Below are 12,189 nucleotides of genomic sequence, written 5' to 3'. Positions count from 1 at the left end.
AGGCGCGCCTTTGTGGCGCACGCGCACTGAGTTACTTAGCAACGTCGGCGCTAACCCACCCCAGCTGGGAGCCCAGCAACAACCGAGCTGCCGCGTCTCCCACCAATCAGCGCTGGCCTCGCCTTCACACGCTTCACCAATCAGCGCCGGCGTCGCAAGGAAGTTTCGAGAGCTTTCGAGGAAGGTCCCTTTAACTCAAATCCATCCGCCATATAATTTTCCCACTTTTTCCTAAGGGAGGAGAAGAGTCTCCTGGCAGAGAGGGGAAGTGATTTTTGGGGGTCCTTTCTTCAGCTGTGAGGAACTTGGGGGCTCCGTGGGAGGGTCTAACTGGGCCGCGGGAGGTGGGGCCGCGCGAACTACTTTCCGCAGCGTACGGACACGGCGGCTACGTCGGCAGTGATGAGTCACGCAACAGACGCTGCATAAATTTCAGCCCCGCCGAGCTGCGAGCGTTCAGGAGCGGCTGGCATTGTCGGGTGTGGGTGTCTTAGCGTCTTGGTGACTCGACGTGATTGTATTCGGTGTCTTGGCGTTCGCTAACAGGTACTGGCCGGCAGCTTTCGCGACCTAGCAGGAGTGGAGAGGGGCTCTAAGTGAGACCTGGCTGGCGGATTTGGGGGTCGGGGGGGGCGCCTCAGGCAGAAGGGTTGGGGGAGGGGCGGGCGAGGTGACGCGGCGCTGCGGCGCCGGGCCTTTCCGGAAGAGTGGGCCTTGTTTACGTGTAGGGAGTGGGGGCGGTTGGCGCGCGCGCCGACACAGACTAACCGACACTTAACCAATGGAGATTCCATCGCGTCTGCTTCAGAGGGGGAAGGCGGAAAAGAGGTAGTCCAGTGCGATTCCGAAAACGGTCTGGATTTTGAATCCCGACGCGGTGAAAGGGTCCCACCTCACCTTTGCTTAAACGGCAGTTTTACTTACCGAGTTTTATGGGCGCTTTTTTTTTTTTTTAATTTAACGTATTCTCAGGTTTTGGGAAAACCCCGGGGATGCGGGGGAAGACGATTTGGCGAAGAGTCTGGAATAATTAGGGCTCTGGTTATTATCCATCGCGGCTTTTTTTTTTTTTTTTTTGGTCCTTCTATCCCGTTTAAGTTGAAGCCTTGACTACATTTTGTACTCAGCTAATTTAAGGTTATGGGGGGGGCTTGTGAGGGACTTTAATGGGGTTAAAGCACTTTGGAAGCTGAAGTTAATTGTTTTGGAGAATTGATTATAAGTGTAGGTAATACAAATATATATATTTTTTGAAGATTCCTTCTATGCTCAGCGCAGAACCTGACTCGGGGCTCCATCCCGTGACACTGAGATCATGACCGGAGTTGAAATCTAGTGAGGCACTTAACCCACTGAGCCACCCAGGCGCCCTCGGTAATATAAAGATCTTGAGATGGTATACTAATATTTTCTTCCTAAAATCTAGGTCAAAATGCAGATCTTCGTGAAGACCCTGACCGGCAAGACCATCACCCTGGAGGTGGAGCCCAGTGACACCATTGAAAATGTGAAGGCCAAGATCCAAGATAAAGAGGGCATCCCCCCTGACCAGCAGAGGCTCATCTTTGCAGGCAAGCAGCTGGAAGATGGCCGCACTCTTTCTGATTACAACATCCAGAAAGAGTCGACTCTCCACCTGGTCCTGCGCCTGAGAGGTGGCATGCAGATCTTCGTGAAGACCCTGACCGGCAAGACCATCACCCTGGAGGTGGAGCCCAGTGATACCATCGAAAATGTGAAGGCCAAGATCCAAGATAAAGAGGGCATCCCCCCTGACCAGCAGAGGCTCATCTTTGCTGGTAAGCAGCTGGAAGATGGCCGCACTCTTTCTGATTACAACATCCAGAAAGAGTCGACCCTGCACCTGGTCCTGCGCCTGAGAGGTGGCATGCAGATCTTCGTGAAGACCCTGACCGGCAAGACCATCACCTTGGAGGTGGAGCCCAGTGACACCATCGAAAATGTGAAGGCCAAGATCCAGGATAAAGAGGGCATCCCCCCTGACCAGCAGAGGCTCATCTTTGCAGGCAAGCAGCTGGAAGATGGCCGCACTCTTTCTGATTACAACATTCAGAAAGAGTCGACCCTGCATCTGGTCCTGCGCCTGAGAGGTGGCATGCAGATCTTCGTGAAGACCCTGACCGGCAAGACCATCACCCTGGAGGTGGAGCCCAGTGACACCATCGAAAATGTGAAGGCCAAGATCCAAGATAAAGAGGGCATCCCCCCTGACCAGCAGAGGCTGATTTTTGCTGGCAAGCAGCTGGAAGATGGCCGTACTCTTTCTGATTACAACATCCAGAAAGAGTCGACTCTCCACCTGGTTCTCCGTCTGAGGGGTGGCTGTTAATTCTTCGTCTTGAATTCATAGTGCCCAATGATGGCATTGCTCTGCACTATAGCCTTTTGCCCCAATTTAAGTTTCGAAATTACCAGATTCAGTAATAGCTGAATCACTGGTTTTCTCAATAGCTGTTCAAAATGTTAATAAAAGTTTTGTTGCATGGTAGCATATTTGGTGTCTGTCGTGAAATTATGTAGTGGTGTGGGGACTCTTAATCTGGTTAAAACCATACTCAAGGAAGGGGCTTAGCATTTAGTTTGTCGATTTCATCAGCATTGTCATTTTGGTTAAGAAAAAGGTGTTGTGGGAAATTTGTCCTTCATTCAAGGTTATTTATAAGTTAATGATTCTGGTGTAATGGGAAATCATTTCAGATGTATTGCACAATTAAAAATTAATAGGCTTACTGAGGGAAAGCAAACTTGCCTTCTTTCCCCTCAAATAGTGGTAAACTATAATCAGTCATAGAAATGAAATTTAGGTTGAGGCTTCTGGGTTGTGCTGTCAAGTATTGTGATTGGTTGACTGCTCTTCTTGCTGTCAAGCGATAACAAGTACTGACCATAGGTTGTGAAGCCCTAATCTTCTCTCCAGTACGTGAGCTCCAAACCAAGAATCAAGTGGAGTCCTAATCAACACGTTTGAAAACTGAAAAGGTTTTAAGAGTCCTGATTCAAGGCAACTTGCTGACTTTGGTCTTAAGCAGCAAGTGATGGTGGTTCTAAAAAGTAAGTTCTGACCAACACGGGGCTTGAACTCAAGGCTGTTGAGATCAAGTAGCATGTTCTGCCAACAGTCTGCCCCCACCCCCACCCCCTTGCCATTGGTGCTTAATGATAAGGATAGATTTACATTTTTGTAAGGAGAAAGGTAAAATTGCCGCAGCAAATGAGATATCTGAGACTTGTGAGCCAGACGCAAGCAGTTTTTAAACTATAATAAACACTAGGTGTATATTTCCAATATTAAAACTTTGGAAGGAATAAGAATTATTTGGATGGGAGGGTACCCTTTATTGTTAATGATAACCCTAAGTTTTCTAGCTCTCTCCATGATTCCTGTAATGTAACTTCAGTAAATAGAGAATGCGGTTTTCAACTTGGGACAGAATGGGAAGTTGTAGGGAGTGCAGTTAAGGGGGAGAAGTTGGAAGCCCTCTTTTTCCCAAGTTAACACTATAGGAAAGTAACTTCTGGTGTGGAAATGTGATTTCAAGTGTGCTGTTAGGAGTAGACCTTTTTTTAAAGATTTATTTGACAGCATAGCAGGGAGAGAGGCAGAGGTGGGAATCCTTACCTGGGATCATGACCCCAGCCAAAGATAGACGCTTAACCAACTGTGAGCCACCCAGGCACCCATGGGAGTAAGAACATCTTAAATCAACCAGAGGTGTGTCGTAAAGAAGCAGCTGTACATCATGTCTAGAAGTAGGTCTGAAAGTCCAGGTATACCTGACATTGGCTTGCGTAATTTTCGGAACTCTTAGCTGTAGTTTTGTTTCTGCCCTAGAAATTACTTAAATTTGAATATAAAATACTAAGTTGGAGTACTGAACTAAGTCTTTTTAAGTTAGACACTGGAATTACTATTTAATGGGCTGTTTTTAGTGAATTAATATTTCAACTGCTTAGAGTGGTAATAAAATGCTTGGGGCCAGGAAGGGCAAAAAAAGCTATATTAAATGTTTGGAGGTGGTGATGAAAAATACTTTTTTTAGATTTAAAGGCACACCATTCACTTAGATGGGAAGGATTTCACTATTGAGAAGTGACTTGCTTTCCAGTCCCCACATTTTACAGTTGACTTGCTCAACATCTATTTCTAGTTCGAGCAAGTCGGGAACTCAAATCCAAGTGTCCTGTCAGCTATGAGTTAGGTACCTCATAAAATCCACAAGTGTTGGGGCGCCTGGGTGGCACAGCGGTTAAGCGTCTGCCTTCGGCTCAGGGCGTGATCCCGGCGTTATGGGATCGAGCCCCACATCAGGCTCTTCCGCTATGAGCCTGCTCCTTCCTCTCCCACTCTCCCTGCTTGTGTTCCCTCTCTCGCTGGCTGTCTCTATCTCTGTCGGATAAATAAATAAAAAATCTTAAAAAAAAAAAAATCCACAAGTGTTTTATTAGGTATTTCCCTCTTCAGCATGTCCTCAAACGAGTGCTTTTAAGGAGGCTTTTTGCTGAATATTCAAAGAACAGGTCTTTTGCTAGTGAAGCTGGGTTTCAAAGATGAGTCTTGTTCTTTCCCACACTTTGCTTTACACTTAATAAAACCCTTGATTTGAAAACCTCGAGAATCCAAGTATTTTAATAAAAAGCTAGTGGTGGTTTGGGCAATAGGACTTGCACAGTTGTATTATTTCTCCCAAATGGCACTGTCTCGACAGGCTTGCAGCTCTTCGTAGTCTTGTGAATCTCCTTACACCGTTTAATCCTCTCGGGGTCTCTTCTGTAAGGGTCCCCTGCATATTCATGGGTTTAGCAAATCCTCTCTGCCCACAACTGGAAATTTGACCAAGGGGCATGCTCTCTGTGCTGGTCTTCGACAACCTGTGCTGTAAGTTGTTTGGGAAATGATCACTCGTGGTCTCCAACCTTGCTCCACACTGAAGGAAATTGAGGCCAATTGTAGTTCGTGGTTCCTGTTCACTTCTCTTGACTACTGGTAAGGTACCAGCAATGCTGGGGGAAGTGTGACTGGGAGTGGAGTTTTGCTTTTGGGATGTTCTAGAAAGGGATGGGAGAGGTGATAACCTGAGTCCAGGATAACTCATTTTTATCACCTGTTCAAGCTGTTCTTTGTCCACCCAGAGTTAGTCCATCTAACAGGTAACAGTTCTCAATTGCAGTGTTAGTGCAGACGCGAAAGAGCCCATGGGAAGGAAGAGACCTATTTTCTGCTGACAGCCTGTGGTGCAAGTACCCCACCTGCCCTTTAAGGAAATGTTTCTCTTCTACTTAGGAATCCAATAAAAGAAGGGTTTCTGTTAATGCATTCTTCCTGAAAGAGTGCTCATACCTGTGTGCAAAGATGTGCTAAAAGAGGAGCTCCTGGCTGGTTCAGTCAGTAGAGCTTTGTGACTCTTGAGAGTTGTGAGTTTGAGCCTCGTGTTGGGTGTAGAGATTACTTAAAACCTTAAAAAACAACGACAAAAAAAAAAAAACAGTGCTAAATACTTGCTTGGTATACTGAAGGCAGTAGGTCCCAGGTGCTAGTCTATCCTGATTCCACTCCAAGATCGTTTTTGCCAGTTCTTGGTGAAATGGAAAAAAAAGAAAAAAAGCACAGTGGATTTTATATAATTTAAAAAATTATATGCCCTCTGTGTAAAAACGTTGCAGTGAACTGATTCAGACTGTGGCTCTGGAGACAAGACTGCTTGAGCTCAGTTCACTTCGTCACCTACTGGCTTGTAACCTTGGGCAACTAATTTATCCTGTCAGTACATCAGATTCCTCATCTATAAAAATAGTGTTAATTACACCTACCTCAGAGTAGTTAGGAGCATCACATGTCGAAGTGCTTAAAACAATGCAAAAATTTGCCTAGTGCTATGTATTGCAGTAAAAAATTGGAAATGACCTAATTGCCCATGAAAGAGTGGTTACATTAAATGCAATAAAGAATGCGGGAGGTAGGAATTGACAGGGAGTAACAAGTAAGGGAAAAATGCTCTAGAGAGGGGCGCCTGGGTGGCACAGCGGTTAAGCATCTGCCTTCGGCTCAGGGCGTGATCCCGGCGTTCTGGGATCGAGCCCCACATCAGGCTCTTCCGCTATGAGCCTGCTTCTTCCTCTCCCACTCCCCCTGCTTGTGTTCCCTCTCTCGCTGGCTGTCTCTCTCTCTGTCGAATAAATAAATAAAATCTTTAAAAAAAAAATGCTCTAGAGAATAATGTGTATGGGTGCATATGCATGCGGAAAGGTGGACCCCTGTTTAACATTGGCTGCTTCAGAGGTGTAAAGGGGGATGTATTTTAATTCCTTTCTAGCTGTTTTCAAATCTGCCACCCGTCAGCTTTCGGGAAGACTGAAGTCATTTACACACAACAGCATTGTTCACACGCAGCCCCTGTTGAAAAGGCAATATAATTCTGAAGTCAAACTGCGCAAATTTCTTTCATTCTGTGGATCCCCCAGGACCTCTAGAAACCACATCTCATGAGACTTCCTGAACCAAGACACATTTCATTTTAGTTCTATGCTCATTCCTCAATCTGTAGGGACAAGCCATGATTCCCCTTTAATCAGGCCCAGCCAACTCCAAATGGAAGCTTTAGACAAATGGGGGTTTAGGGGGAAGGATCTTGAACTTAGTGCAACAAGCTTAGTGCAACGAGCAACAATATTAACAAAAATAAGTGTTCTTTCTTCATACTTTTTAAAGATTTTGTTTATTTATTTGAGACAGAGACAGAGCACAAGCTAAGGAGGACCAGAGGGAGAGGGAGAGGCCGACTCCCTGCTGAGCAGAGAGCCCGACACAGGGCTAGATCCTAAGACCCCAAGATCATGACCTGAGCTGAAGGCAGACGCTTAACCCAGGCACCCCTTCTTCATACTTTCTTGATCCCATCACTATCCTTATCCTCCTGTTTTGGGGGATGGGGGAGTTCTCAGAAGCTGAGTGGTAAAGTTCACTCTCCAGCCAGTAGGTCTCTCCCAACCCCTAGAATTTATTCTAGCATCTACTCCTCTGACCACCCGACAGCTACCGGGACTCCTTGTAAGGAATATTTTTACCTTCAGAAAATTCTGGTTTCAGTGTTTCCCAAACTTTGTCCTCCAAACCACGGCCACTGTGAAAAGGACTGTGGTCACAAGAGCTCAGGAGGTGGTTGTCTCCCTCCTGGAGACTTAGAATGTGCCCTAGCGTGTTAAAGGCTCCAAGAAGTTTTGCTTTGAAGAACTGGTTTAATGTTTAACCCAGTGTTTTCCAATTTCCAATTTCACTTTCCTTTTTGATCAGTTGACATTCTTACACTTTGAGAAACGTAGTTCAAGCCATGACCTCTCCCCTGCCTCCGTAACTAGCATTGCTGATGGTACTTGGTTCCAGTATTATTTTTTTAAAAGATTTTATTTATTTATTTGAGAGAGAGAAAGCGAGAAAGCAGCAGAGGGAGAGAGAGAAGCAGACTCCCTGCTGAGCAGGGAGCCCGATGCGGGACTTGATCCCAGGATCCTGGCATCATGACCTGAGCCGAAGGCAGACGCTTAACAACTGAGCCACCCAGGCCCCCCAAAGGGGATGAAATTCTGACACATGTTACAGTGTGGATAAAACGTGGAGACATTATGCTAAGCGAAATAAGTTGTTCACAAAAGGGCAACTCCTATATGATTCCCCACATGTATGAAGTACTTAGAGTCATCAAGTTCATAGATGCAGAGTAGAATGGTGGTTGCCAGGGGTTTGGGGGAAAGGAAAGAAGAATTCGTTTTTAGTGGGTGTGAAGTTTCAGTTTGGGGAGATGAAAAAGTTCTGCGGGCGATAGTAGTGATGTTTGCACAACAATGTGAATGTACATGATGCCATTCACCTTGTACACTTAAAAAGGGTTAAAATAGGGGCGCCTGGGTGGCTCAGTCGTTGGGCAACTGCCTTCGGCTCAGGGCGTGATCCTGGAGTTCTGGGATCGAGCCCCACATCAGGCTCTTCCGCTAGGAGCCTGCTTCTTCCTCTCCCACTCCCCTGCTTGTGTTCCCTCTCTCGCTGGCTGTCTCTCTCTGTCAAATGAATAAATAAAATCTTTTTTTAAAAAGGGGGGGTTAAAATAGTAAATTTCACATTGTTTTTCACCACGATAAAAAACCATACCAATATAAATTTCTACCAATACTACATAAGAGTACCTTGTCCTCCATTCCCTCATTAATATACATTATGAATCATTCCAAGTTTGGATTATTTAAAGGGCAAAAAGGATGCTCTATTGTTTTAATTTGCATGTCCTTGATTAAATTTGTGAGATTACAGTAGCCCCCCCCCCCAACTCCATCTGAAGTTTTGCTCTCCCTTGGTGTCAGATACCTCTGGTCAACCTCAGTCTGGAAGAAGACACCTCCTTCTGATGCAAAGACAGGAGATAAATAGTAGCCTAATTCTCCATCGCATCACCTACCTCGTTGACCTCACTTCATCTCATCACACAGGCGTTTTACCACCTCACATCCTCAGAAGAAGGGTGCGTACAGTACAATACGACATTGCAAGAGGGAGAGAGAGACCACATTCACATAATTTTTTTAAAAAGATTTTATTTATTTATTTGACAGCACAAGCAGCGGGAGAGACAGAGGGAGAGGGAGAAGCAGGCTCCTTCCTAGCTGAGCGGGGAGCCCGATGCAAGACTTGATCCCAGAACTCTGGCATCATGACCTGAGCCAAAGGCAGATGCTTCACCAACTGAGCCACCCAGGCGCCCCTGTAGACACCTTTTATATGGTTTCTTGACATTAATTTTTTTTAAGATTTTATTTATTTATTTGACAGAGAGAGAGACAGCCAGTGAGAGAGGGAACACAAGCAGGGGGAGTGGGAGAGGAAGAAGCAGGCTCACAGTGGAAGAGCCTGACATGGGGCTCGATCCCAGAACTCCGGGATCACGCCCTGAGCCGAAGGCAGACGCTTAACGACTGAGCCACCCAAGCGCCCTTTTGACATTAATTTTTACTGTGAATTACCTGTACACATCTTTGCCCAGTCTTATTGTTAATTTCTGGGACCTCTTTATATATTCTAAAAAGTAATAATTTAACTATTATAATTATGGTAAACAGGGTCTTTCGGACTATTATTTCACCCTTTGCTTATGGTGTCTTGTAAAAACAGAAGTTTTGAATTTTTTAAGCTTTTTTTTTTTTAATTAAAATTTTACTCAGTTAACAGACAGCCCAATATTGGTTTCTGGAGTAGAATTCACTGATTCATCACTTACATGCAACACCCAGTGCTCATCACAAAAGGTGCCTGCCTTAAAACCCTTCACCCACCTTTCCCATTTCCCCGTCTTTTATTTTTTTAAAGAAATCTGTACACACAACATGGGGTTTGCACTCAGAACCCTGAGATCAAGAGTCGCATGCTCCACTGACCGAGCCAGCCAGGTGCCCCCAGAAATTTTGAATTTGAAAAAGAATCTGGTGGGGCTCCTGGGTGGCTTAGGGGGTTGAGCACCCCACCTGTGATTTTGACTCAGGTCATGATTTCAGGGTCGTGTAAGCCCCGCCTCTGGCTCCATGCCCAGCAGGGAATCTACTCCAGATTCTCTCTCTCCCTCTTCCTTTGCCCCTCCCCATCTGTGATCCCTCTCTCTAAAATAAATAAATAAATCTTAAAAAAAAAAGAAAAAGAATCTAGCAGTCTTTTTCTTTATGACTTCTGGGCCAGAAAAATAAGTGAATGTGTACGACTTGTAATAACTATTTATAACACACATTTTTTTAGGGATGCCTGGGTGGTGCAGTCGGTTAAGCGTCTGCCTTCGGCTCAGGTCGTGATCCCAGGGTCCTGGGATCGAGCCCCACATCGGGCTCCCTGCTCCGTAGGGAGTCTGCTTCTCCTTCTCCCTCTGTCCCTCCTCCCTACTTGTGTTCTCTCTCTCTCAAATAAATAAATAAAACCTTTTTAAAAAATAGCACAAATTTGTTGCCTTGTCCTTATTGATGTTTTTGGGTTTGAGTTTCTACTTTTTTTTTTCCAAATGGAAATAGTCTGATTCACATGTGTTATCTTATTAAGAGAACAACACAACACATGTTCATCATAAAAAAATGAGATAATCTAGAATGGCAAAAAGAAGAAAGTAAAATGACTTGAAGTACCTGAATTCCTACCACCTGGAAGTAACTATTGATAACATACATTTTGTTTTCAGAGAGAGATTGAGGTCCAGCAGTGGGGGAGAGGGGCAGAGGGAGAGAGAGAATCTCAAGCAGACTCCGGGCTGAGTGCAGAGCCCAGTGCAGGGCTCAATCTCACGACCCTGAGATCATGACCTGAGCCGGAAATCAAGAGTCCGACACTTAACTGACTGAGCCACCCAGGCGCCCCTAGATATGAATATTTTAAAAACACATACACTCTAGGGGCGCCTGGGTGGCACAGCGGTTAAGTGCCTGCCTTCGGCTCAGGGCGTGATCCTGGTGTTCTGGGATCAAGCCCCACATCAGGCTCCTCCGCTATGAGCCTGCTTCTTCCTCTCCCACTCCCCCTGCTTGTGTTCCCTCTCTCGCTGGCTGTCTCTATCTCTGTCGAATAAATAAATAAAATCTTTTTTTAAAAATAAATAAATAAATAAATAAATAAATAAATAAAAATAAAAGCACATACACTCTAAATGCAATTCCACTTCTAGGAATCGAACTGATATTCTCACAAATGTGGACAAAGGAGCATGAACACAGATGGTCCCTGCTGTATTGTTAATAATATCAATACACTAAAAACACACGAAATGTGAATAGAAGTGAGTGAATGTGTTCCCACGTATCTGAACAAGGGGATATTTATACTTTAATGATTTTGTATATACATAATATAATTCTAGAAGGATACATAAGGAATTGCTGACGATGGTCAGTTCCAAGAAGGGAATTGGGGAGGGATACATCTTTTTCAATATGTAATATATTTTGAACTGCTTATATTTTCACCATGGGCAGATGTTATCTATTCAAATAAAGAAATAATTAAAAGTTCACATTTATGGGATGCCTGGGTGGCTCGGTCGGTTAAGCATCTGCTTCCGGCTCAGGTCATGATCCGAGGGTCCTGGGATCGAGCCCCACATCGGGCTCCCTGCTCAGCGGGGAGTCTGCTTCTCCCTCTCCCACTGTCTCTCCCCCTGCTTGTGCTCATTCTATTAAATAAATAAGTAAATAAATAAATAAATAAATAAAATCTTTTTTAAAAGTTCACATTTATTTGATGAGTGAGATTTAGCACCTTTTTTTCCTGTGAACTGTGTTCATATCCTCAATTTTTTAAAAATTTTGTTCTGCTGTCTTATTGGTTTGTAAGAGCTCATTGAATGTTGAGAATATTTACTCTTGGGGTGCCTGGGTGGCTCAGTCGGTTAAGCGTCTGCCTTCGGTTCAGGTCATGATCCCAGGGTCCTGGGATCGAGCCCTGGGTTGGGCTCCCTGCTCAGTGGGGAGTCCACTTCTCTCTCTCTTTCCCTCTGCCCCTCCCCACCACTCATTCTCTCTCTCTCTCAAATAAATAAATAAAGAAAATCTTTGAAAAAAGATTATTTACTCTTTGCTTCAGATATTACAATTTTGTTTAGTGGTTGCATTTTAGGATTTCAGGAATTTCCCCATAATTATGAGGCATTTCAGGCAGTTTGCCAGGATCCTAAAGACACAATCCCACCTTTGCACATGGTTTTCCATCCACACCAACGGATATTTGTATAATTCTTATTTACTGGTCCCAGAGCTGCACCCTTCCCTCCCGCTCCTGCCACTGGAGCAAGGGTCTAGACTCCATGTCGACAGCTGGCATTCAAAGGAGCCTGAAGAAAGGCAGGCTGAGCAGAACCAGGCATCCATCCGCCTGCTGTAGGAATGGATGGGAACTTCCTGCTGGAAGAGGGTGGGGGGAAGCTCTGGGGCCACGTGGCTCTGCTGGGAACAGAGGCCCACCCTTTAGACTCCTTCAATATGTGGTCCAGGCCTTCCTGCTCTTTTCACCCTGAATCAGAGTGGAAGTCACTGATGGTAGCATTCAGCAAAGGGAATGTGCAAATCCCTGGGGAAGAGAAGGACCTTTCAGGCTTATCCGAGGAAGGCCTTACTTCCACGGGAGAACGCCATCTTCCCACCATGCCCAGCAGACAGCAG

General features: G+C 45.2%; 1 protein-coding gene across 1 annotated transcript; it reads left to right on the top strand.

Moving 5' to 3' along the window:
* The first annotated feature begins 412 nt into the window (after nt 1-412).
* Nucleotides 413-2,514, top strand: UBB (ubiquitin B). Its single transcript, XM_045778262.2, has 2 exons — nt 413-546; nt 1,427-2,514. The coding sequence occupies exon 2, from the start codon at nt 1,433-1,435 to the stop codon at nt 2,348-2,350; it is 918 nt and encodes a 305-aa protein (XP_045634218.1). The 5' UTR covers nt 413-546; nt 1,427-1,432; the 3' UTR covers nt 2,351-2,514.
* Nucleotides 2,515-12,189: the final 9,675 nt, after the last annotated feature.

Source organism: Ursus americanus, chromosome 14 (genome assembly GCF_024610735.1).
Source record: "Ursus americanus isolate L20-20 chromosome 14, mUrsAme1.1.p, whole genome shotgun sequence".
In the NCBI taxonomy this organism is placed as follows: Eukaryota; Metazoa; Chordata; class Mammalia; order Carnivora; family Ursidae; genus Ursus; species Ursus americanus.
The sequence above is the reverse complement of the archived record's forward strand: the minus strand, read 5'-3'. Positions and strand labels throughout refer to the sequence as shown.

Excerpts from the sequence above, each read along its gene's own strand:
- UBB (XM_045778262.2), top strand. The coding sequence starts at position 1,433 with ATGCAGATCTTCGTGAAGACCCTGACCGGCAAGACCATCACCCTGGAG.